The 24,985-nt window shown below is 42.7% G+C and overlaps 1 protein-coding gene across 9 annotated transcripts in view; it reads right to left on the reverse strand.

The window, feature by feature from the left end:
• The window catches only part of CTNNA2 (catenin alpha 2), a 1,086,060-nt gene that overhangs the window by 115,228 nt on the left and 945,847 nt on the right, over positions 1-24,985 (reverse strand). For all 9 annotated transcript variants that reach the window (XM_027622203.2, XM_027622199.2, XM_027622200.2 and 6 more), the window contains 2 exons: positions 2,734-2,826; positions 1,999-2,155 (listed from right to left, as the gene is read on the reverse strand). In XM_027622203.2, the coding sequence (XP_027478004.1) occupies positions 1,999-2,155; positions 2,734-2,826 (250 nt within the window). The remainder of the gene's footprint in view (positions 1-1,998; positions 2,156-2,733; positions 2,827-24,985) is intronic.

Consider the following 24,985-nt stretch of genomic DNA (forward strand, 5'->3'; position numbering starts at 1 on the left):
AGAAGTTGGGAAGGTTTTAAGTACTGAAATGATTCGTCTTTGAAAAAGGCAGTCCAGTCATATTTTCTACTCATTTGCAGGCAAAAGGGGATGCAGAAGCAAATTTCCAGGGGCTATGAGGATTGCTGTGAGATCTGAGGCTGGTGAGGGAGAGCCCCTGCCCTGTCTGGGGGCCACTAGCGTCATCCTGGCAGAGACTGACTAGATACAAGGGGTGGCCACTCATTTATTCCACACCACCCAAATCTCCCCAACATGCCTATCTCAACAATTTCTAAGCACTGCGTGAGAGACGCATTTTTCAGATACCTTTTACATGCTTAGGACTCAGCCATCGCCAAAACCCATCCCAGAAAGGGCAACGTATTGCGTTCTTTATCAGACAGCCCCCAAATATGGGTGTATTTAAATGAATAGCTGCCTTGAAAAGTCACCAAAACATGCCACCTTCGGAATGAAAAACAAGAAACGTTTCTGAAAGGAATGAGAGAGTGGAACGAGGATACCAGAGGTGGGGAGAAGCGAACCAGTGCGAGCTGGATGTGCCGTAGGAAATTTCCCGCTCTCCTGACTTACTGAGAACTACATAGCTTCTGAAAAAGAGGATCACCTGGATCTTCATACCACCTCTGCCCACTTCCCTAGCCCCTCAGTGACTCAGTCTACTCTAAGGAAGACGTGGAATACCAATACCTATCTTACAGAATTTTGGTAAGAATTAAAGCAAACAGCAGAGAGTCAGGTAAATTATAGACACAACTTGTGTTTCTTCATTCTTCCCATCTGCCTTCTCTTGCTTTCCATGGTTTCAAAGTTGGGTTTTCAATTATCCATCAGACCTACAGATTTGACTCTGCTGCTCTCAGACAAGCTTCCAACAGGAGCCCCCAGGAGGAACCCATTGTCTGTTTCTTCCAGAAAAGCAAAGACTACACCTAGACAAAATCTCCAAGCGCCTCCCCAAGAAATTCCTTCTAAATTATTGCGGTCAGAAGCTCCTTCTGCCTGGATCCCACCAGCTGCAACCCCTTCCATCTCAGGCCTCAGGTGGCCAAGGACAGGCAGGCCCTGGTCAAGGCTAGGTCTACCTGTGGGTAGAGTCAACATCTGGTCAATCTGAATTTTCAAGGGTCACTTGATTATTTTAATGCCTCACAAAGGAGGCTGATGTTTCCAGCAACCTCCTCTCTCATTCCTCCCACAGAGACTCTTCTAGGTGAAATGTGCCAAATGTGTTTGGACAAAGGTATTTGGAAAAAGGCCCATTTGCTGGCTGGTAGCCCAATTTTGAAACAGCTCTGATAAGTACCATTAAGGTCAAATGGGACTACATGGTTATTCAAATATACTAACATCCTTCAGTCTGGCTTCCTCTACAAAGAAAAAAGTTACAATTTCAAGTGATGACTGGTTCTATTTGTTTTCTCTAACTTCCTTACACATCCTCATAGATAAGTATTCAAAACCTCCATGGCTCCCAAGTATCTCCTAATAGGTACATTCGGTGACTAGTATTGCTACCTGCCTTAATGCAAACCTGGGTAACTTCATTTATTGGGAAAAAATGACCCCCTTAAACATGGCCAAATTGGGCTAGCTGATTGCTTTTTTGATTTTTAAATATAAACCACGAGGATTAACCAATCTCACATACCATACCCTTTTTTAAGATGAGTAATTCAGATGTATGAAAGGCCAACCTGCTTTAAAAACTCTAGGAACTAAAATAGAACCCATGTCTCCTTAAAGAATCTTTTCAGGTTGCTGATCTCTTTATCAGAAATTTTGTGTTTTCCTCTCAAATGCTTTGGCTCAGTGTTTTGAAATAACGTACACACAAAGGAATTTCCAAAAAGGGTGTTCCAATCACATTTGCAGAGATGAGTGAAAGCTCAAAGGGCCAAGAAGAACACTTGAAACAGACACCCATGACCCTTGCAAGATGCTCCTAATCCTGTTCTCCTCCAGCTGCCTTGGAAGGGGCCTACTGGTGATTACCTGAGACAGAAAGGAAGTCATCCACTGAGGTGATGTCATCCACGGCTTCTGTCAGCACTCGGACCTGCTTCTCCCACTGGTCTTTGAAGACATCCATGTTGTCCTGAGCAACTTTGCTCTGTGGTCGGGCAGCCAGTGTGAGAGCAGCATTGATGACCTATTTGTTAGAAATATCCAAAAACATACTACACTATTCAAAAAAGAAACAAGAAGGTCAAAGGCCACATTAAAACCCTGGACCCTGGGGTTTCTACAGATAAGTGGGTTCTCAGTGTTCAAAAGACAATCAAAAACATGAAAGATGAAGTACATTATCAACTACCATTAGTTTTTGTTTGCCTTTTTTTTTTTTGTAAGATGTAGTCATCAGCCTCAAGTTTCAAAAAGTGTTTCCTGGACAAGTTGTATTTACTCAGCACAGAGGTAGTAAAAAGCTAACTGCTGTCCTACATGTACAAGGTTAGAATTTAGTTGAGACAAGGTACATAGATGTGGAGCATTTAAATAACAGCCCCAAACAAACAGAACAAAGTCAATAGGAGTGGAAAACACAGTAATTACCATAGTAATTTTGAAGACTGGGGCAGTTAGAATTGCTTTTTGAGAAAGATAGACCTTGAAACAGCCCCAGAATGATGGCAAGTCAAGTCAGGAAGAGACAGGAGGGCCTGACTGGCAAGGACCCTGAGTGTTAGGCCACCAATGGGCTTTTGAAACAAAGTGAAGGAGGCTTACCTGGGGACACAGGCTGTCAATCTGGGTGGCTGCCATCCGGACTAATTTTACCCCTTCCTCATTGTTGGAAATGGAACAGGCTAAGTTGGCAACCTGGACGGAAGAGGATTGGAGTGAAAGGCATGTTGGGGCAAAGGGGAAGTACACTGTTGCATGACCTGATACCTTCTCTGGAGTCCTGCATCCAGGGGAATCCTGCCACAAGTAAGGGCACCTTTCAGTGATTTACCAAATATTACTAGTTCTCATGTTACATTAGACATGTATGCCAGAAAAGCAGAGTGCTAAGAGCAAATCATTGCTTCAAGCACACACAATAATGCATTTTAACTGGGTTGCTTTGATCCATTTTCCCCTACGGACTGGTCTCATGACCTACACTCTCATGATTGAGCCCTCTGACCCTCCCCGTGGAGTGTGGAACACTATGATTTTGGCCATACGAGTGCTTAACTCTGACCAATGAGGGAAACACTACAGTGCACTTTAGATTTAAAAGAGACTCACAGGAAGCTGAAAATGAGAGAGTTTTACCCAAAGGAATCCTTATCTGCCTGCTGGAGTCTGTCAGGAAAACAGTTAGTCCACGAGTAGCCCACTCAAGGGCTTTCAGGGTCCAGGCAGTCCTGAGAAACCCATAGAAAAGGCTGACTTAATCCAGGAGGCAATGAAAGAGTGTACAACAAATTGGAATATGTGGGTCTAGTATAAAGGCATTCAATTTTGATTTTTAAAAATAAAATGCCAGCCCAAACAGCTGCACTGAATTCAAGCTCCCTGGTCGAGCATTTCAATTTATGTCATTCCTCCTCTTCAAGGAGGGAGAGCTGGTCAGATTGATTGGCCAAGGTCACAGCACACAAAGCCACCATCAAAACACTGATCAGTCCAATCAGACTCGTGCCAAGAGAACAAGAAGATGGGGATTAGCAAGGGCAAAAGAGCAGAGGAGGGACGTCAGGGCCAGGAGCTGCAGGGCAAGCAGAAAAAGTGATTAGCAGAGCAAGAATCCCCTGAGCCTTGTGGCCACCTGCCCTCTTGTATCCTGCTACCTCGGCTCTCCAAAACCAGGCTGCCTCCCTACCACGCCTTAATGCTCTGGGAGATTAAAATGCACAGCACATGTGTGTAGTTCCAAATGCAAAAGCAAGCAAGGAACTGGAGGTCAGGAGGCTTACCCACTAACTAGTTACACAGTCACTTCACATCTGGAGGACTGTGTTCTTATCAGCAAAAGGAGATGGGTAGATGGTGATACTAGGAATACTTTCAAAGATGACCTCAATAAGTCATTAGTATTAAGAGTCCCATTTTTGAAGCTTTTAAGGAAGAACACTTGAAGTCTATCGCAGTGAGAATATGTACTACGAGACACCACGGGTGGAATTCCAAACATTATCAGCTTCTTATATTTTACAGTCTACCTCTGATTCTTCAGATATTTTTAAAACTCAGTAAAATGGTGAAAATTAAGTCTGTTTTTAAAGACAAATATGCCTTACTGTACCCATTTATAGGATACTAAATGCCCAGCGCCATGAGGCTTCTTGGAGGCAGAGCAAGAATAATGCAGGTTCTCGATTTTTTTTGTTCTATTGTCTCCACTCCACATTTTATTAGTCTTTGTTATATTTATATTTGAGTGCATTTTATATTTCAAGAGCCACATTAAGTATGTGATATAGAATTGGTGCTCAACATGTGTGTATTGAATTAAAGAAGTGCTTTTAATAGCTTTTATATTACATATATTATGTGGAATACATCATAAAGATACTCTCAAAGATCTAGCTGAACTACCCCTTCAATCTGGCTAAACAAAGTTTGTATTACCCTCCAGCAGATATTTGCCAACACCATGGTACTCAACAATGATTCCTATATTTGGGTCCGTTGTTTGAGTCCAGAATGCACGTTCATGCCCGTTTACAGTGGCATGAACAAAAGTCAGGATGGGGTGAATTTTCCAGAAAGATATATGTATTTAATTTATAATTCTTTTAATCTTCAATTAAATTCTTCCTATTTCTGCTGTTGGGCAGCCTTCCACTTTGTGAAGTGAGGATTTCAGATGGTTTTGTTTGCTCTCTATCATCCTTGCTTGGTGTGTGAGACTTGAGGTCACACTTTTGCACAGCCCTGGACTTCAGCTGAAGACTTTGGCAGGTGGCTCTATATATGACAACAAGGGAGCCTGAGGGCTGAGAGAAAGGGGATCGGATCCCGAGTGAAGGAGATGCCAACCAGTAACTTCTGCATGGTGATAATCAACTTTTCTTTGTGTATCTTTTGAAATGTGTCTTCATTCTTTGTTTAAATAAACTCTATTATGGCTTAGATCTAATGTGGGAACCTCATTGCCCAGTACAATCTAATTAGGGGGGAAACAGTGCGAATAACACCTAGAAAAAATTAAGAGCTGGCAACCCCTGGTGGTCCTTTAATTATTCTCTTTAATTTACTGATCCATAAATCCTCAAGTCTGGCAGCTTCCACTCTGCAATGTACTGTTTAAGTCCACTTAAAATCAGAATTTTATTTACCTTGTATTGTATTCTCAAACACTCTGAAAATATTCCCAACATGATGCTTAGGATTTCAATATCTCCAAAGGCAGTCAGGTGTACTTCTCTTAAATTGGCCATGGACTCCATCCGAATTTCTATCTTCTTTAGGCTTGCCTTTCTGCTTCTCCCTGGACCCTTTGCATCATGGTGACCCTGAACATGGTTTTAATATACTGTGATTTCTACAACTCTGGCACCCAATGCTGAGTTTTGGTCTTTGAGGCAGTTCCCAATCATTACTGTAGCTTGAAATGCCAGCTAACGTTCCAGCATCAGTCCAAGACTTACTGCACATCGTAAATATTTGATCTATTTTACCTGTTCTTCAACTACAGTTCTGACGGTAGGATATTAGAAACTCAGATAAAATAAAATGTCCTATTTTTCAAGTCACGATTTTCCCCCCATACACCTTGTTTTTTTACCCAATTGAGCATGATGATCTTCCTAAAGTGGGAGGTGGGGGGCAGGTAGAAATCGGTGGACTAGAATCATGAGACATTTGAAAAAGATTCATGTGAGTAAAAAAAATGGACAATAGATCATTAATTGATTAGTGTTACTAGGCTGCAACCTAAAAGATGTTGACCAATATGATTAAATTTAATAAAACTTTGAAACCTGTTTGAATCAACCAAGCAAGTAACATTCATGGGCTGCCTGTGGCCTCTGCTTTCTTTGTTCTTGATTTGTTTATAGCTTAGCTGAGGCAACAAGAGTCATCTGCCGCCCTGGAAACTTAGAAAACAATAAAGCATATCAGTAATGATTAGATGTTGGGCTATTTAGACTGGGAATTTCTGAAAGAGACTCCGTCACGAGTAGGAGTGGCATTGCTCCTTGGTTTAGCTAACCGAACTAAATTCCCAGCAATCTCTTAGGAAAAGAAATCCTCTATACCTTCTGAGAACAATGGATTTGGGGAAGCAAAAGCTGGGAAGACTGAGCCGAGTCTTCTGGAGTCTTCTATCTCTCACTCAGTGTCTCAAAAACCAGTTATCCTGAGGAAAAGGAGGAAGCTTCCAGCCATCATTGAATTGTGTGCTGTGGACTCCAAGAGCTTTAGGAGTCCAGAGAAAGGAACGATCAGTACTCCTGGGTGGGAGTCCGTCAGCTCATCAAGGAGAGGTAGGATATCCATCTTCCAATGCGTCTTTTCTGATTGCCTGAGTAGCACAATTGTCAGGATGCCCAGAGATGATCATGTTTGGCTGTTGTGGAGGCGCACTTTGTAAAGACAGGAGCAAAGGACAGGAGCACCAGCAAGATTCGAAAGACAACAAGCCAGCAAGGAGAACGGGTACGGATGCCATCAAGAAAGGAACCTGCTCCTTGAACGGAAGCTGTACAATTGGGATCCATTCCCTAACCCTTCAATAATCGCCACCGTTGACCAAAAGTGGATATTCCAGAGACAACGATGGCAGAGTTAAAATGGGCAAAATCACAAATGCCTGGAGCCCTCACAAAAATATACCACGATCATTTAAAAGGCAAGATGTAGGAGCGCCTGGGTGGCTCAGATGGTTAAGCGTCTGCCTTCGGCTCGGGTCATGATCCCGGGGTCCTGGGATAGAGCCCCGCATCAGGCTCCCTGCTCCGCGGGAAGCCTGCTTCTCCCTCTCCCACTCCCCCTGCTTGTGTTCCCTCTCTCGCTGTGTCTCTCTCTGTCGAGTAAATAAATCTTTTAAAAAAATGCAAGAGGTCTTTAACCACCAAACAACAGAACAAAACAAAACCCACACAGTTCAAAGCTCCAGATGAACAGCCTCTCCTGGCTGTGAAATTTGGTTTTGTGTGGACATCACTACTGAAAGTAGCTCTGTCTCAAAAATGCCATAGACCTGTTTGAACATTTACAAGAAAAGCCAAAATGCCTGGAAGGCTGAGCTTTAATTAAACATTAAAAACCTCTGCTAATAAAGTATTTAGGCATTTAACTCCAAAGTGATATGAGGTGCATCAGAAAAAACGAGAACATTTTCTTCTTTTCTGGTCCTGGAAATCAAATTAGATTTTTTAATATTTTCAATTCTGTTCAATTCCAAACACCAGCACATATTCAGTGCATTCAACCCCCAAAACACTTTATCATTTCATTAATTTTTACAGCCTCAGGTATCATCGCAGTGTTTTAAGAAGAACACATTATTGAAATAAAGCAGGATAACAATTCGGAGGTTAATAAAGCGCTTGCTTCTCATGTTAATATTGCATCATCATCATAAATTTGAGAATAAAATGAACTTATTTACTATTAGAAGGGGATTTATGGAATGCCTAGTCACCACAGTCACCTAGCCGTATAAAACCACAAAGAGATGATGACACAAATTCCACACCAACTGTTGTTCTCTATAACAATCAGGGCAATGAAGGGTGCCATGGTCTCCATCTGCAGATTTGCTCAGTTGTCTGCACTGATAAGATCAGCACACAAACAGCATTAAAACATACACGCCTCTCTTGGGTCAAATTTGTAGGCTTCTACAGAACATGCCTCCTGTATTACAGATGGGATTTTTTAATTCAGTAAGAGACAAAATGATACACACTTCCCTGAAATCTCTGAGAGGCAAGACAGAAGGAGTTGATGTTAAGACAGAGGGATTCAACCTTAAGATGATGATGGACTTCCGCGGAAATGGACGTCTGATTGGACTTCATGGCCACCTTCACAACTTGATTTGAGAAGAGCCCGAAAGGTCTGGATGTCCCAGAATGTGTTTGTAGCCATGTCTCCCACGTGGAGATATTATAGAATCCTTTTAAAATGCGGCTGGCTCAGACTGAGAGGAGTTTATCAACCTGACTGCTAGTAACTGAAGTTCTGAAGGCTGCAGGACACAGCCAACAGGGATCGTTTGATCAGGGAAGGATGGCTCAGTAGAGGTTGGCAGCTGGGGGAAGTAAGAGACACTAGGTGGGGGGAGGGGACAGGAGGAAGTGAGAAACACTTTTATGCTCTTGTTTTAAACGACTTCTCTAAAGCATCTGAAACTCTTCATTTATTCTATATATTTTAATTTTCAAAATCATAAAATGGTCAGCATCTTGGGCTATGGAGTTCGGTAGCCTGAGGTTTACATCGTGACTCTTATTCTCTCTAGCAGAGCAGGGTACTTTGCCTCCATAAAGTCTCAATTTCCTCCACTATAAAATAGAACTATAAAATAACAACAAAGTGGTGATAAGGTTGAAATGAAACATGACTAGAGTACTTAACCTAGCACCCAGTAAGGAGCTGATAAATGTTATTCTCATATTGTGCATTTTATTGAAAAGTCACTATAAAAGTAAAGAAATATTTTTAATAACAATATCTAATCACTGATGTATTCAACCCTTCATATATTGAGTGCCTAATATGTACCATACATTGAAGATACAGAGGTGAACAAGTTAAATATGACTCATATTTCCTAGAGAAGCTTGTATTTCGGTAGAATTAAACATGCAAATGCATTTTTAAAGTTCATATTGTGAATATTACTACAAAGGAAGTCAAATAGAAGCAGTGATAGAGAATAAAGAGGGGTCTACTGTCCATATAATCATTCATATCACTTATCCTTCAATTATGTATAATTTTTATAAAGCTGCAATCTCAGTTTGCATCTTTTTCACTGCTTATCTATTATATCACAAATATTTTCCAGATTCTGTATATACTTGTAATTATTTTTTTTATGATTGAATAAGACCCCTGAGTATTTGTGCTTCGTTATTTGATGAAGTCAATTCTCTGTTGTCATACATTTAAAGGAGTTTCCAGTGTTTGCTATTACCAAGAACAAAGTAACATACATCTTTAGACATCCAGTTTTTGCTCCTGTCAGAAACAGACTTTTTGAGTCAGGGAAACTGTTACAGCACGTGCTTACATATGGCCACAGTGATTGCGGAAAGCCCCCCCACTAGCAACAAATGAATTGCTAATTCTCCAGTGTCACTAACGTCAAGTCCCAGACTCAAACTGTTTTTCCTTGCCTTCTTGGCCATAACCACATCATCTGAACGCCTCTCCAACCTTCATTCTCTAAACCAACTACACAGTACAAATGTAAATCAGCACTGCTTAAAAAGTCACTTCACGTTTCCCCAGTGAGACCGTGAATTCTTGCAGGACAGAAGCCTTCACTACACCTAGCACATAGCTGGGATCACGGATACTTAATTCCAGTTTTTAATTTACTAAATCCCACAGGTTCCCTCCACTCTGTATAAAGCAGAGCACCATTCAACTTGTCATAACCTAGTAATACCTAGGAGGGCCCTGAGTTCTAGGATCTAAAATTGGGAGCAGGTATATGTTCTCTGTGCCATCCTTTTGGTAGTTTATCATCCAATCAGCATTGAGAAGTGAATACTTAATGAAATTTATACAAAATCCTGCCACCCGATACTAGGCAGCAATTTCTTTCTGATCCCACTACACTTCATATCCTGGCCTATACTTATAACCTATAAGAACACAAATCTGCACTCCTAGGGCTCCTCGGGGATGCAGAACAGCTCTTTTGCTTGTGTTCTTAGGTACATATACCACTAGCAGATGCTGTTTGCATGCCTCTGCCCAAATTAAAGTGATCAGTCTGCTCTGTTGACTTTAATGGAGGTAATCACCAGTTCACATTCATGAACAAATGGATGTGCTTGCTTCATAGCTGAATCATCAGCATAAATCTATACCCTTCATATATAAAAACCTCTGTGGCTTAAAATAATGCAATAAAATATCACCTAATGCTTTCTTGATGCCTGTTCATCAATAATGTGTGGTTATGTGAAAAGGATAGGAGAGACTTAGGATATGTTATTTAAAATCATGCAGTGAATATAATGCCATTTTAATTACTGAAGGTCTCCTGGGATTCTGTTTTCTCTAACCTTTCATTGTGGAAATGAGTTATTATGGTCCACTAATATTTAGTTTCTCAGAGTCCCATGTCCTAAATGTAATTTTCTCTGATTTCCTGTGAATAGAACATGTTGACCTTAATCTATGTGAAATGAATGGCCCTCTGTGTACCAGGGGGCCCGGAGCTCCAGGATCTGTCTCTGGAAGTGGAGAAGGCTGGAACCAACCAGTGCTTTGCTTTTAGTGGAAGTCAAGGAATTTTTACAAAAGAAGATCCAGATGAATAAATGAGTGCATCTACTCTGTATAGCGTGGTCATCCATTTCAAGATAACAGGTGGACGTGTGGAATCAAGGCCATAACCAGAGTTCAGAGGGCATCTATCCAAACCGATTCTGACTCTGTGACTTCAGTCCCCTTTGCACAGAATTCCATCTTGATAAGATGGAATTTCTTCTACTTTATGCCTCTGGGGTTTTTTTCCGGGGGCGGGGGTGAAGGTCCCTCCATCCATTAAATTCTTAGTAACTCACCAAGGTTTAATTCACAGTCCACATGTCCCTGAAGATCTCCCATTCACATTGGCCAATAGGAATAAATCTCTCTTCTAAAGCTCTTCAGGCTTACTGCCTACACCACTAGTAACTACTTACCACATGCTATTGTTTTTGTTTTTTAAGCTTTTATTTATTTGACAGAGAGAGACACAGCGAGAGAGGGAACACAAGCAGGGGGAGCGGGAGAGGGAGAAGCAGGCTTCCCGCGGAGCAGGGAGCCTGATGCGGGGCTCTATCCCAGGACCCCGGGATCATGACCCGAGCCGAAGGCAGACGCTAACGACTGAGCCGCCCAGGCGCCCCCGCATGCTATTTGTTTTATTATTTGTGATGTGTGCAGATCGATGGCTAAATCCATACCCGCACAATTAGATATACAGAAATACAGATATCATGCATCTTCGGTTAAATTTCAACCTTCTCGAGAACGGTTGTGTTTTATTCATCCTTATGGCCCCTACAGCTCCCTATACAAGATCTTGTGGTTCCAAGGTAGCCTCCCTATCCTGGATGTTTTCCTACCTTCCGCCCCACCTGCACGTACCTCTAGCGAATCCTACTCCCTCTTACCACACAGTTTACCCAGAAAAAGGACGCTAATTGATTAATCAAAGTAACTATCCACAAAGGCAGTTGTTTTCTTCTCCTAGAGAAAATGTAGCATTCTCTAATACATTCCTCCTACTATCACACCTTAACCCAATTAAGATGTTCAAGTCCTTATGAATTTTAAGGAAAAATGTACATTGCAGAAACTTCAGGGCCCCCATGCAAGCTACTGGAGAAGTATGTAAGGACAGGGAGCTTTCTTTAAGCTCTGTCATCTTTATCTAAAATTTCCTCTGTCTTTCCTTTCTCTGGCCACCAGTTTTGGTAGATAAAGTAGTATTGGAGCACATTCTTGCCCATTCACTTGCATGTTGCCTATGACTGCCTTTGCACTATAAGGGAGGACTTGAGTAGCTACACCAGGGTTCACATACCCACAGGCGACGAGTATTTCCTATCTAGCCCTTTATAGAAGAAGAGCGCAAACTCCTGGCTTAGACGAAAACTTGGATAGAATCAACCAGTCAATTTTGTCAGACCTGTCAAACATGCCCATGCATCTTCTGGGAAAGGTATTATATTTATGACACAAGTGCATTTAACAAAATCAAATAGATCAGAGAGGGACTCACATTCTTAGCCTACAAAAATATGTGCCCCTCCCAGATCTACTAACAGTAAGTTCTAAAACCAAAAAGAAAAAAAAAAAAAAAGATTGGGGCAAGGGCGGGGTGGGGGGCAGGAGCGCTGAGAGGGGGACCGTGCTGAGACACCTGGAAGGACCTCAAGGATATTCTCCGCTGCCCCAAGCATTTACACAAGAGGTTTTCTGGTGAACAGTCAAGAGAAGCAAATAGGAGTCAATAATGCCCTGGGCTTATCTCACAGTATAGCCTCATCAACCACCCCTTCCTGAAATAGGAGGATCACTTTCTACTTTCTGGGCTTCTTTGGATAAGCCAACATGGTCAATTTTTCAGCCTTCCGTTTGTATTCACATCCTTCTTGGATATACACTTTTATCTTTCATTACGCCCTACTCCACCTAACCCCCTGAAACTCGGTCTCCCCCTGGACTTTAGCAGTCTGCACAGGGAGCTCAAGACAAAGACCTGGAGTATAGCTAACAGAAGATGCTGGTCCCCCGGTGGCTCTTTGGCAGAAGCATGTGCCTGGTCACTGCAATGCACATTGTTCTGAGGAAAAATCCTAGGAACCTGTCTTACTACAGCTTTGGAGGGCTCTAAGTGGACCAGAGCAAGGGAGTATAGGAGGTAACTCAACTCTGATCCTAGGCCACAAAAGGGAAGAAACTGAAACGACCTTCAAACAGGCTCCATCCCTTAACAGCCACCTTCCCAGCCCTCGGGCGCCTATACATTCTTTTTTCTCTTTATTACCTCTCAGAATCTTTCCAGGCTTGGTCCCTCAGCTCTCCTTGCTTCATCTCATCTGTACTTGATTGTCAGCTCTTCTTTTCATTTCAGATCTCTCATTTCATTCTTCCCCCAGTTCTCTCACCAAATTTCAGTTCTCCCCTTAGTTTGAATCCAAGCTTGTGTGAATACAGAGCTCGGCTTCCCTTCTCTAGGGCTTTCCCCTAAGGGCAAGCCCACCCATTCGCACACCCCGAGGTGGTGGTAGTCCGGGTCCCTCAGTGACAAGGGTGGAGAGGGAGCTGCCAGGGTCTGCTGCATCGCAGGCTCATGACACATTGCCAATAAAACCATCCACGTGTAGCAACATTAATACTCTCCAATCGCTGGTCACGTGTGTCCATTCTCAGCCCAGTTCTGCTCGCTTGACCTGCCTTCATATTCTCGATCCTGCTTCAAGTTCTCCTTTGCTTAATACCTATGAGTGCTCTTGCCTAGCTATCTAGCATCATCATACCGGTGGGCACCCTCTCCCTCACTTCTATCATTACCTGTAGCAATTATAGCTCTTTCCTACAAGAACACAGCCAGCTAAAGCCTCCTGATTTCATTGATAACCAATGCTTTTACAAATCTCTCCTAAGCTAGAAACTCCCCTGTTGACTGCCCCACTTCCCCAACTGATGCCTGCAAATGTTCCAGAGCCTTGCTCACCTCTGAAATTGGACACATTTCCATGCTGCTCAAAGAGCAGGGCAGAGCTGTGCCCCAGAGTAGGCAGCAGGGTTAGTCCTGTCACCTGCGAGCCATGTGCAAATGGGCTCTGCCTCATGGAACTCCTGTTCTTCTTAGGTGACCTTCAAGTAGCCACTTCCACCTTGTTGGGCAACAGATGTTGCCCAACATCACAGTCCAGAGCCATGGCCGGGTTTGGACCCAGATGCATCCTGGTTTCATCAGCAGGCCCTCAGGAGACCATGGACAGGTCTAGATGGCAGGAACAGCTGGGCCTGCAAAAGCTCAGGTCAACTCCCAGCCATGATTATGTTCATAACCAATGCTCACAGCAATAGGCTGAGCCCCACAATACCCTTCAAATGTGCCACAGCTTGGCAACTTTCTACAACAGAACGGTTTTTGCTGTCATTCTCAGTGGGTCATTTTTTTTTTTTCCCTCCTAGCTGAATCAGTCGTCTGAGTGAATGGCCAGTCAGCTTGACCTTTCAATCTGCTATGTGAAATAAAGCTAAAGATGGTGTTCTGACTAATAGTCCCAGAGAGAAGCACGTAATGAGGAAATTCTATACATCTTGCTTCTGTGTAGCTTTGCGCTCTCCAGCCTAGCTGTTTAACGGTGGCCTTTTGCCTGGAATAAGCTTTGCATTTTTTTTCTCCATGGGATCCAGGTGTAGCAAGTACACTTGTTGTGGGAAAACCAATAATATCGTGTGTACACATAGAGGAGGGGAGAGAAAGAGGGCTATAGAGATATTCAAGGGTATCTGTCAACATAAATGTTCTTAGCTAAAAAAGATAGAGTTACAACTATTATTTTAACATTCCCCTGAAGCCTGAGTAAACTTCTAACTTTCACAGGGCTTCATACCTATTATTTCACAACAGAATACTGTGCAGACACAGAGGTCTATTTTTTAGTTGGCATTATTTGCTGATGAAATAGGAGTAACACACTACGTCCATGGGCCAAATATAACTAGTGGCTTGTTTCTGTATGATCTTCAAGCTAAGAATGGTTTTTACATTTATAAAAGAGCGTTAAAACATACACATACACCTCAACACCAGACAATCTGATTAAAAAGTAGGCAGAGAACTTGGACATTTTTCCAAAGCAGACATACAGATGGCCAACAGACACATGAAAAGACAGTCAACATCACTCATCATCAAGCAAATGCAATCAAAACAATGAGATATTCCCTCACACCAGTCAGAATGGCTAGTATCAAGAAGACAAGAAATAAGTTTTGGTGAGAATGTGGAGAAAAGGGAATCCTCGTGCACTGTTGGTGGGAATGTAAACTGGTGCAGCCACTGTGGAAAACAGTAAGGAGGTTCCTCAAAAAATTAAAAATAGAAATACCATATGATCTAATAATCCCACTACTGGGTATTTTCATGAAAACGAAAATACTATTTCAAAAAGATGTATGCACCCTATGTTCATTGCAACACTATTTACAATAGCCAAATACGGAAGCATCCTAAGTGTCTACCTATCTATATATCACATCACATCTTTTTATGAACATACACATGCACACACACAATCATATACAACAAAATATTACTCAGCCATAAAAAAAAAAATGAGATCTTGCCATTTGTGACATGGGTAGACCTACAGAGAAATAAGTCAGCCAGAAAAAGACAAATACTGTATGATTTCACATGTATTTGGAATCTAAAATACGAAAACAAGCGAATAAACAGACTCTTAAATACAGAGAACTGGTGTTTGCCAGAGGGGAAGTGTGTGGGGGATGGGTAAAATAGATAAAGGAGATTAAGAGGAACAAACTTCCAGTTACAAAATAACTAAGTCAGGGACATGAAAAGAACAGCATAGGAAATATAGTCAGTAATATTGTAATAACATTGTGTGGTGACAGATGGTAACTATACTTAGCGTGGTGGGCACTGACTAAGGTGCAAAATTGTTGAATCACTATATTGTACACCTGAAACTAAAATAACATTGTATGTCAATTATACTTCAATAAAACATACAGAAAAATATGCAAGAGCCTATATGACCCACAAAACCTAAAATATTTAGTACTTTGAACAATAAAAGTCTGCTAACCCCCTCAGTATGGTAAGCTTATAAATGTGAAGACTTCTCTGGTGTCTGTCTGCTCATAGACCAGGGTAGGAGTTGTTCCAAATGCTTCAGTCCTGGATGTCCTTGCCTCTGTTCAATGAAGCCCTGTGTGCTTATACTATACCAGAAAAGAGCTTGGGGAAATGTTCTTCAAAGACAAGGATCTTTTTATTCCTCATTCCTTTATATTTATTTACCTAAACCCTATTACATCATTCAACAATTCACCAGATATAGCTTGCCTAAAAATCTGATATATCCTCAGGGACTAAAACCTGCCAAGTTTAAGAATGTTGCAAAGAGGGGCCCCTGGGCTCAGCTGGTTAAGTGTCTAACTTCAGCTCAGGTCATGATCTCAGGGTCCTGGGATGGAGCCTGGTATCTAGCTCTCTGCTCAGTGGGGAGTGTGCTTGTCCCTCTGCCCCGGCCCCTGTTTGTGCTCTCTCATGCGCTCTCTAGTAAATAAAATCTTAAAAAAAAAAAAAAAAAAAGGGAACGTTGCAAAGAATATGTCTAGGGCTTTTAAAAGAAATCACAGACAATCAGTACAAAAATCATGTTGGAGACAGTATCTCTAGAAAATGCACAAAACTTACAAAGGGTCGGGGTGCCTGGGTGGCTCAGTCAGTTAAGTGTCTGTTTTTAGCTCAGGTCATGATCTCAGGGTCCTGGGATAGAGCACCATGTTGGGCTCCCTGCTCAGCAGAGTGTCTGCTTCTCCCTCTACCTTTGTCTCTGCCCCTTCCCCCCACCCCCACCATGCTCTCTCTCTCTCTCTCTCTCAAATAAATAAAATCTTAAAAAAAGAGAATTAAAACTTACAAAGGGTCCACTTTGAAGAAAACAGTACTTTTTTGGAGGAGTATGTTGTATGTAGAGGTTGTACCTTGTATGTGCCAGGACATATTAGGTCCATAATAATGCCAAAGATTGGAGTCTGGCTCACTGTTTCACAGCGCTAGAATATGGGGAAGAACTTTGACTCAAAGCATTGTCCACAGGCTAGTAGGAGAGCCATGTCCTGGGGGATAGTTAGAAACCCAGAATTTTGAGTCTGTCCTAGGCCAGCTAAATCACAGTCCACATTTTATAGACTCCTCAGGTAATCCCCCAGGCACACTGCAGTTAAAAAGTATTGGCCTAATGCAGCCAGCATCAGATGTGAAACTGGATAGTTTTTCCAGGTGGGCAAGTAAGTTGTTCTGTTTAAGTTGGCACATCCTCCTCTATAAAATAGATAGAATGCCTAACTTCCATCACAAGGCTAAAGGTTACCACAGTGTCAAATAGTGTTCCACAAAAGGTTAAATCCTGTTATATAATTAAGTGAGCTACTACAAGACAGTAAATACGAAAGCATGGTGGGAGTGACTTGATAGAAGATGCTGGACACAAAAATTGAGCCTCAGAGACTTGACACTGGCTGTAGGAAGTCAGTGACCAACTCACATAGGAACATATGATGTAGGACTCAGAAGTGACTTTAGAAATCTTCTAATCCAATGGTTCTAGCCTTAGATGCACATTCTAACCATCTAGAGTTAAAAAAAAAAAAAAAAAAATTCCAATGCCCAGGCCTTACCACAGAGATTCTGGAGTGGAGCTTACACATCAGATTTTCATTTTTTTAATCCCCTAGATGATTCAAGTGTACAGCTCGGGTTGAAAATTACTGATTTGTCCAAACAAACTCTTATTCCCTTTCCCATGTGCCCCACCTCCAGCCATTTTACAAAAAGAAAATTTATTCTAAAGGTCTTAGAAAACCTTCCCGTGGTCATGCAGCTAATTTGCTGTCAAACGGAGGCCAGGATTCAGGTCTTTTGATTTCTGTCAGTTTAAACTTTGGATGCACATTGAAAACTCCCAAGAAGTATTAACAACAACAACAACAAAATGTGATGCCAGGGATTTACTCTCACAGATTCTGATGTACCTCTTGGGCGTGGACTAAACATTTCACCAAAGGAGATTCTGATTCTGGAGGTCTGCAATGGGCCTGACAATTCCTGTTTCTAAACGACTCCTAAGGTGGCGCCTAAGATAAGGCAAATTTCAGATAAAGCTGATCTAACCCAGGGCTAGTATCAGCACCCCCTGGGAATTCATTAGAAATGCATATTCTCAATGCCTCCCACCCCCAGACCTGTTAAATCAGAAACTCAGAGTGGGGCCCAGCCATGCCCCTCTTCTAGATTACTCTAGCCAACAGGAATTTCCTCCACACTGCACCTGTTCTACTTTCTGGAAAAAAAAAAATACTATATATATATATACATATATATATATATATATATATATATAAAATATATCCAAATCATATTTTTATCTATAAAAGGAAGCCATTTGAGAGGTTTTTTTTTTAACACTTTTAATTAGAGAGGCCTAATTATTAGGCCTCTAATTATTCATGAATATTCTGGGTAGGAGTGAAACCCTGGGATGTGACACAAAGCACTTTCCTGGGCATTCAGGGTGGTGAAGTCAACTGGGTCACATTGTTCAGACTTTTTTTCCACTGAAATGTAGATGTGTGCACACACAATGATCACCTTTATTACCCACTCCCCACCCCCCCACCAGTGCTGTAAGAGTGACAAGAGGAGGATAAAAATCCATGTAGTTCTTTATCTCCAGGATTCTTAGAGAAGCTTATGTTCAAGGGATTCCTGGATATGTATACAGTGTGCTTAAGACTCTTTTAGACTCACTTTTTCACTTAATGCTCATAACACTTGAAATAAGAAGACTTGGAATGTGTAGTAATTGTGCACTTTCTGAGGAAGCTTCATGTATATTTTCTCGTTATATAAAATCCTATGAGGTAAGTACTATTATTATCATTCCCATACTATAGATGAGCAAATTGAGGCAAAGTGGTTAGGAGCTTCTTAAGATCACACAAAAATAAGCAGACAGGTCAGGTTTGAACTCCACACTAACTCCAAAGCATATTCTCCAAACTTCTACGTGATCCTCATTTATTACTCACCACAAACCTCGAAAACAGGCTATATTTCATTTTATGGATAACAAAACAGAAGCTAAGAGAGGGTAAGTAGCTTGCCTGGATCATACAAGCTAGTAAGTGGCAGAGCCAGGATTTGAACCCAGAGTCTGTGTCCAGGCCCCATGTGTATATGTAATGCATCTAATACTATATATAGCACAACTGCACAGCCTGTAACCCTGCCAGTGGGGAAAGCAGTCATTGTCTTTATAGATAGTTAAGAGCCAACGAGGCTGCCTCTCACCTTTAACTTAAAGTCACTCTCTTAAGAGGAATTTAGGAAGAGTTGACATGGTAAGGGAGATGAATGCCCCTCTAGAGTAAGACCTTTAGCAGAAAATACACTTTCCAAGGAACAGGCTTCAATAGGAGAGAGAACACAACACCATGAAGGAGGCAATCCGATACTCACAGTGGAGAGCAGACTGGAGAAAGAGAGTGGAGAGTGAGGCTTGGTTGCTACAGTTGTTTTTTTGTTTTTGTTTTTAACCTGAGGCTAGCCTCGCTCCTGAGGTTTACCCAGACACAAGGGCTGTCAGATTCAAATTGCCCTAACTTGACCGTGGCATCATCTTCCTCTTACCTCACAAACTATGAGGGAAGGGGTCTCCACGGAATAGAGGGGTTGGCATGGATGCCGCTTATTCGGAATCGAAAAGGCATTGACCAATCCAATCCTCAAACGAAGCCTTCAGGGACCTGCCTTACCGGATTCCCGCAAGGTCATTCCTGTGGCACATTGAGCTCATCTTACCAAGATAGTGGGAGAGGGTTCCTGAGTGGGGGTTCCAAAGTAAAATTCTGCCTAAAAGCATGTCTTGGGCTAGCTTCCTGCCTCCTGACTCTCTAAGTGACAAGAAAGAAGATAGCAAAAGTTGTCCAAAGAGAAAATCCAGCTGTGTAATTCTATCCCAGGCTAACCAGTGACCACCAGAAAAGGAGAGTTAATGAGAGAATACTGCTTGACTTTAGCTTCATTCATTCACTCCCTCAACACAATAACCATGGTAGGCTCTGTGAAGTCAAGCAAAAGCAAGCAACATCATCTCTGCCTTCACAGAGCCTCTGATGCCATTGTGTGGGCCAGCGCTGAAAGGAGCGAATGCAGGGAGATATAAAATTTGCTGCAGGAGAATTCTACGTTGGCTGGAATGGAAGGGAGCAGAGGGCTTGCAGGGCAGGTGTTATTCAGGGGTTGCTTCAATGATACAAGTCCCAGGTCAGGCATATGGCAGACTCTAAGGTGGGGCAGAAGGTTAAGGTTAAAAGTAGAGGCTGGGAGCATGGCGGGGGGGGGGCATTCGAGGGAGAAAAAAATTAATGTGAGCCAGGTCCAAAGAGCCTAGGGTACTTGGAGATTGGAAACAAGCCTTTAAAACTGGGTGTATAGGAAAGGACAGCAGGGAATACAACTAGGGATAGAAGTCAGAGCTAGAGATGGTAGAACTTTTACTTTCCACGTAGGCAATGGTGAGAGCTTTAAGCAGGTGAGTGATGATTGGACAGATGTTTTAGGAAAAGCACTTGCACATCTGTTTGGAAGTGGAAGAGAATGAGACAGAGCAGGGTCATGCCTATAGAGTCAGATTCTCATGGAAAGAAACATGCACCTATTACATAAGGTAAGAGAGAACAAGGTGCATGGAGGCCAATGCACAAGATAGTTTTCTAAAGGTACCCCTTCTGACTCCTATTTTACAGATGAGGACATTGGGACTCAGAGGTTACATACATCTCCCATAATCACCCAGTTGGTCAGATTCAGAGCCAGGGCTAATCCATGGTCTGTCTCCCAAACCTGTACTTTCCCCACTATGTACCCTTTCTCCACCTGAAGTTGGGCACTCCCCACCAGTAGCGACCCTTTAGTTGAGACAACATCAGCAGGGACTGGCAACTCCTGGGGGCCAAGACCAAAAGGCCCTGTTCTATGCTTTTGCTTACCTCCCCCCACCCACCTAGCCAGAGGTCAAGTTCAAGCCCCACGTAATCCAGGAAATCTTCCCTGACCAACTCCACATAGGCTAATATAATCTTCCCAGGACTCTGAAATCTTACCATATTAGTTTAAAAATATTGTCTCAGATTTGATTACCATAAAACTGTTCTTCTCTGTGAAGAGCTTGCCTTCCCAATTAGATCATCTGCTTCTCAAAGGCAGGGACTGCCCCTCCCCACTAATCTCAATATGAAATATGTTGAGAACACAACAGACACCAAACCCTCCTGCAAGCAAGCTTCCTCGGTGGGTCCCTTTGCCACTCACTCCTCACAACAGGGAAGAGGAATTTACCTTGGAGCCTAGCCCCCTTCACATGCTCACAACTGCAATATAAAAAGCCCCGCTGTGGCATAAATACTGTCATTGAAGTTTAATTTCAGCAGTAGGAACTGACATAGCCTATCTTCTTCACTCCATCTTCTACCTTACAACTTTCTCTTCACACAGGTCTGCCATTATCACCAAATCACTAACATTTTCCTCCTTTTGCTTCCCTTTCCCACGCTCCAGTCATTCACACTGAGTTTTTCCTCTCAATTTACACCTCAGATTTATACATCTTTTTTGATTCTGTTAAAAGTTGCTTCTCTCCACTCACCAGGACCAACCTAATATTTACTCAGCCTTTGTCACATTGACACCTCAGCTTTCATTTCTGCTCACCAATTTCTCTCAATTCTGCTCTCCCATTCAGCCTGCTTGAGATGTTCAAGATTGCTATAAATGGTTTTTTCATTAAAAAGCTCTTCCTGCTATGGCACAGGTATGGTATCTAGACGATTCTCAACACTCTCTTAGGTGATCTCATTCACTCCTGTGACCTTCATTATTTTCATCTTTGAGTTGAAAATACCCAAATCATCATCACAATCTCTGAATTCCTTCTTACACTCTTGATGTAATTTTCTGAGTTGGTTGGATCGCTCCAAAAAGGTGGCCCACACTCACCTCAAAGGTATGATTCCACCAAAAACTATACTCCCTTCCCATTTTCCCTTCCTTAGTTTCAGTTAAGGACATGCCTGGTCTCTTAATTACGTGGGATAGAAAACTAAGAGTCTTATTCAGTTTAAACACAGACGCTGTCACTTTTTTTTTTTTTTTGGTCACCTTTTATTTCTAAGATTTTACTTATTTGAAAGAGAGAGCATGCACACACATGAGCAGGGGGAGGGGCAGAGAAAGGAGAAGCAGACTCCCCACTGAGCAGGGAGCCCATGCAGGGCTGGATTCCAGGGCCCCAGGATCATGACCTGAGCTGAAGGCAGAGCCTTAACCGACTGAGCCATCCTGGAGCCCCAAAACACTGTCACCTTTAACTGCAAAATGTCTACAGTCTGCTTCCTTCATAATCCCTTTGCCACTGCCCTAGTTCAAATCTTCATTAACTCTCACTCTGATTACTGGGATAAAAATGCAATCTATATCTTAATAGTATCCAAAGCCATTCAAGCTTGCCCCAACCTGGATATCCAGCTTCAACCCTCTTGCCACAAGAGAATACAGCCTTCACTGAGACCTGCCTTTTCAGCCCTCTGTTTCAAGGATGCTTGCAAAACTGCAGAGGCTCACATTAACAACCAATCACCTGATCGAACAGTTTTTGCAATTAAAGGAATCCCCACAAAAAACATCTCCGGATTTGGACTTTAGACATGACCTCACTCAGAACCAGAGACTGCATGATTCCCTCGGCAGAAACACAGGACCCAGGTTCCAGGTCTGCCTTGTAGGGAACTTCCAGAAAGACCAACAGATAACACAATTTAGTAATGAAATTGTTATGGCAAGTGATCACGTTGCGGGGCATATATTTTTAAAGCAACTTTATTTTTTGGTTTCCCGCTCTTCATTTAATTTATTCCCTAGGGCTAGTTCTTCCCTCTCCATGACTTTTCTAGCCATTCTGAAGCAATACAGTCACAATTCAGTTATTTAGTATATTACTTTCCTATAGCTGCTGTAACAAATTACCACAAAATTAGTGGCTTAAGACAGCACAAACTTATTATCTTATATTTCTGAAGGTCAGAAGTCTGAAGTGGGTCTCACTGGGCTCAAATCAAGGAGTCAGCAGGGCAGTGCTCTTTTCTGGAGGCTCCACGGGAGAATCCACTTCGTTGCCTTCTCTGTCTTCTCGAAGCTGTGGGTCCATTAGCTCGTGCTTCCTTTCCATCTTCAAAACCAGCACCGTCCAGTTGAGTCCTTCTCCAGGTGCCTCACTCTGCCTCTGCCTCTCCTGCCTCCCTCCTTCACCGGTAAGGATGCGGGTGATTACACTGGGCCCACCTGGAAGCTCCAGGCTAATCTTATTTTAGCGTCAGCTGATTAGCAACCTCTTTTCCATCCATAAACTCAATGGCCTTTTGCCATGTAAACTAACATTCCCAGGTGCCTGGGATTAGGATGTGGTGCTCTTTGCAAGGTGGGGGCAGGAGTCTGCCTGCCGCATACAATCCTGTGTAAAAGTTAAAGCTTAAATCTTGCTTTAAAGTTCTTCTCCTTCCCCTGATGGGACTGTAATAAGTATCAGGAGGCGCTTGGTTCATTTCTCTTCTGTTTCCTCACATGGCAGCTTCAACTCCTGCTCACTCACAAGAGTTTTCAACAAGGGCTCCAGGGTGGGGCAGGCGCTGGGAGAAGAGAAAGGGGAAACAGGAATGCCCCCTCTCACTGCACAGTGATGCTGCCCCAACACAGCTTGTCTGGGGTTAGCAGCTGTTCACAACGGCTCTGTCATCGCGGCTTTCCCTTGCTGGGGGCTATTGCATCTTCTCCACGCGGGCCCTTGACCCCGCCTCAGTCTCTAGAATCTAGAATGCCTCCTGTTTTCCCACTGGCATTTATCCCCTCTCCAAGCGGCCATCTTGAATAGGAGCTTGGATCACTGCACGCCGAATCTCAAACCCACGGGAACTAACAGTTCTTTTCATGGACAAACTCTGGGAGTGTAGGCCAGTGCCACTGCAACTGACTTTTTATTGCTTCACTGCAGAAGCAGCTGCAGCCTGATTCTTACTCGTTAGAGTCTCCCAACGTGATGAGACCCCATTCACCTGTGTTCTCCACTGGCACGTGCAGGACTTATCGGACTCTCCAGTGCTTTTGTCCAAACCCGTTTCCCTTTGCCAAAGATTGGGGCTGACACACCATACCAACAGCCCTCTCCAAAAGTGTCTTCCCTCTAACATCTATGTCTGCATCCCTTTATACCTCTAGGGTGGGGGAGGGTACTAAGAGTTTGCTAACTAGCTTTCAGGCAGCTGCTCAGAAAAACACACCTCTGGGTCTTACACCTCAATTTGGCAAGTGACAGTTGGAATTTCTATTTCATTAGCGTTGCTGGTGGTGGAGGAATGAGGGAATCAGGGAAACACACGAGATGGTCCCCCTCTGTGGGGTGAAAGAGAAAGGGCTTCTAAGCAATAGTAGATCAATACCGAGACTCCACCCTAGAGAGAGTGTGCTCAGTGAAAGACATGGCCAGTATCCTGGAGTGGTCCAGTATGTGTTATTCCATTGGGTGGTCTCATGGGTGTCACCTGTCCTTTATGTGACTGGTCTGATGGGCAGCCGGGCCTTTCGGGACTGTTATTTCAATAAATCCATGAGAGCTATTCTGAGACTACTGTGCTATGGGACTACTGTGCTATTTTGGCAGGGCAGGAAATATGCCAGCATGTAGTTGTTTCCTATAATTTAAAGGAAACATTACCAAACAGACATGTCACCCTTTGAATAAGTATAATAAAAAAATTCTGGGACACAGAATCCAGAGGAGGTCAGAACAGACCAGGTCAAGAGATCAGTTCCAACCTATTATTATCTATAGCTCAGAGCTGTGGTCAGGCCACCAGCTGGGGAGTGACAATGCTGTTCCCAATACTTGTGCAATAGGGAAGCACTTTTTAAATGACGCATGGTGTTAAAGCTAGAAGGGGATTTAGAGAGCATCTAACCCCTACCTCTCGTGTTAAGATGAAGAAACAGAGTCCTAGAGAGAGTGCAATTTTCTCAAAGATGATCTATTAGTTAGTGACTAAGCCAGGACTTAAAAACAGTCACCACAACTACCAATCTAATGATCTTGCTACTCTTTTAGTCTGGACTTGGAAATAGGTTTCTGTGTTTCACTGTTTCATCAGGACAAAGCATGATGCATGGCAGTGTTCAAAAAGTGTTTCTAGGACTTGCCAATGCTAATTTGTTTTCCTTCTGCATGTTCCTTTCCTAAGCCTTGTCAGCCACACATTCTTCTCCATCTTGGGTCTCCCTGATTTTGTAAATGTTGTAAAGGGCACACAAACACACTGCTATTTTTGTAATCCCCCCTCGACTCAACCTTCAGATATTTCTTTCATATTTTCCACTGCCCCAGTTGAACCTAAAAATTATGAGTTCCCTTCTATGTGACAACAAATGATGCTTATGGGTTCAAGAGAAAAAAAAAAAAATCCTATGTCTACTAGTAAGTAAATTATCTTA

Source organism: Zalophus californianus, chromosome 8, assembly GCF_009762305.2.
Source record: "Zalophus californianus isolate mZalCal1 chromosome 8, mZalCal1.pri.v2, whole genome shotgun sequence".
Classification (NCBI taxonomy): Eukaryota; Metazoa; Chordata; class Mammalia; order Carnivora; family Otariidae; genus Zalophus; species Zalophus californianus.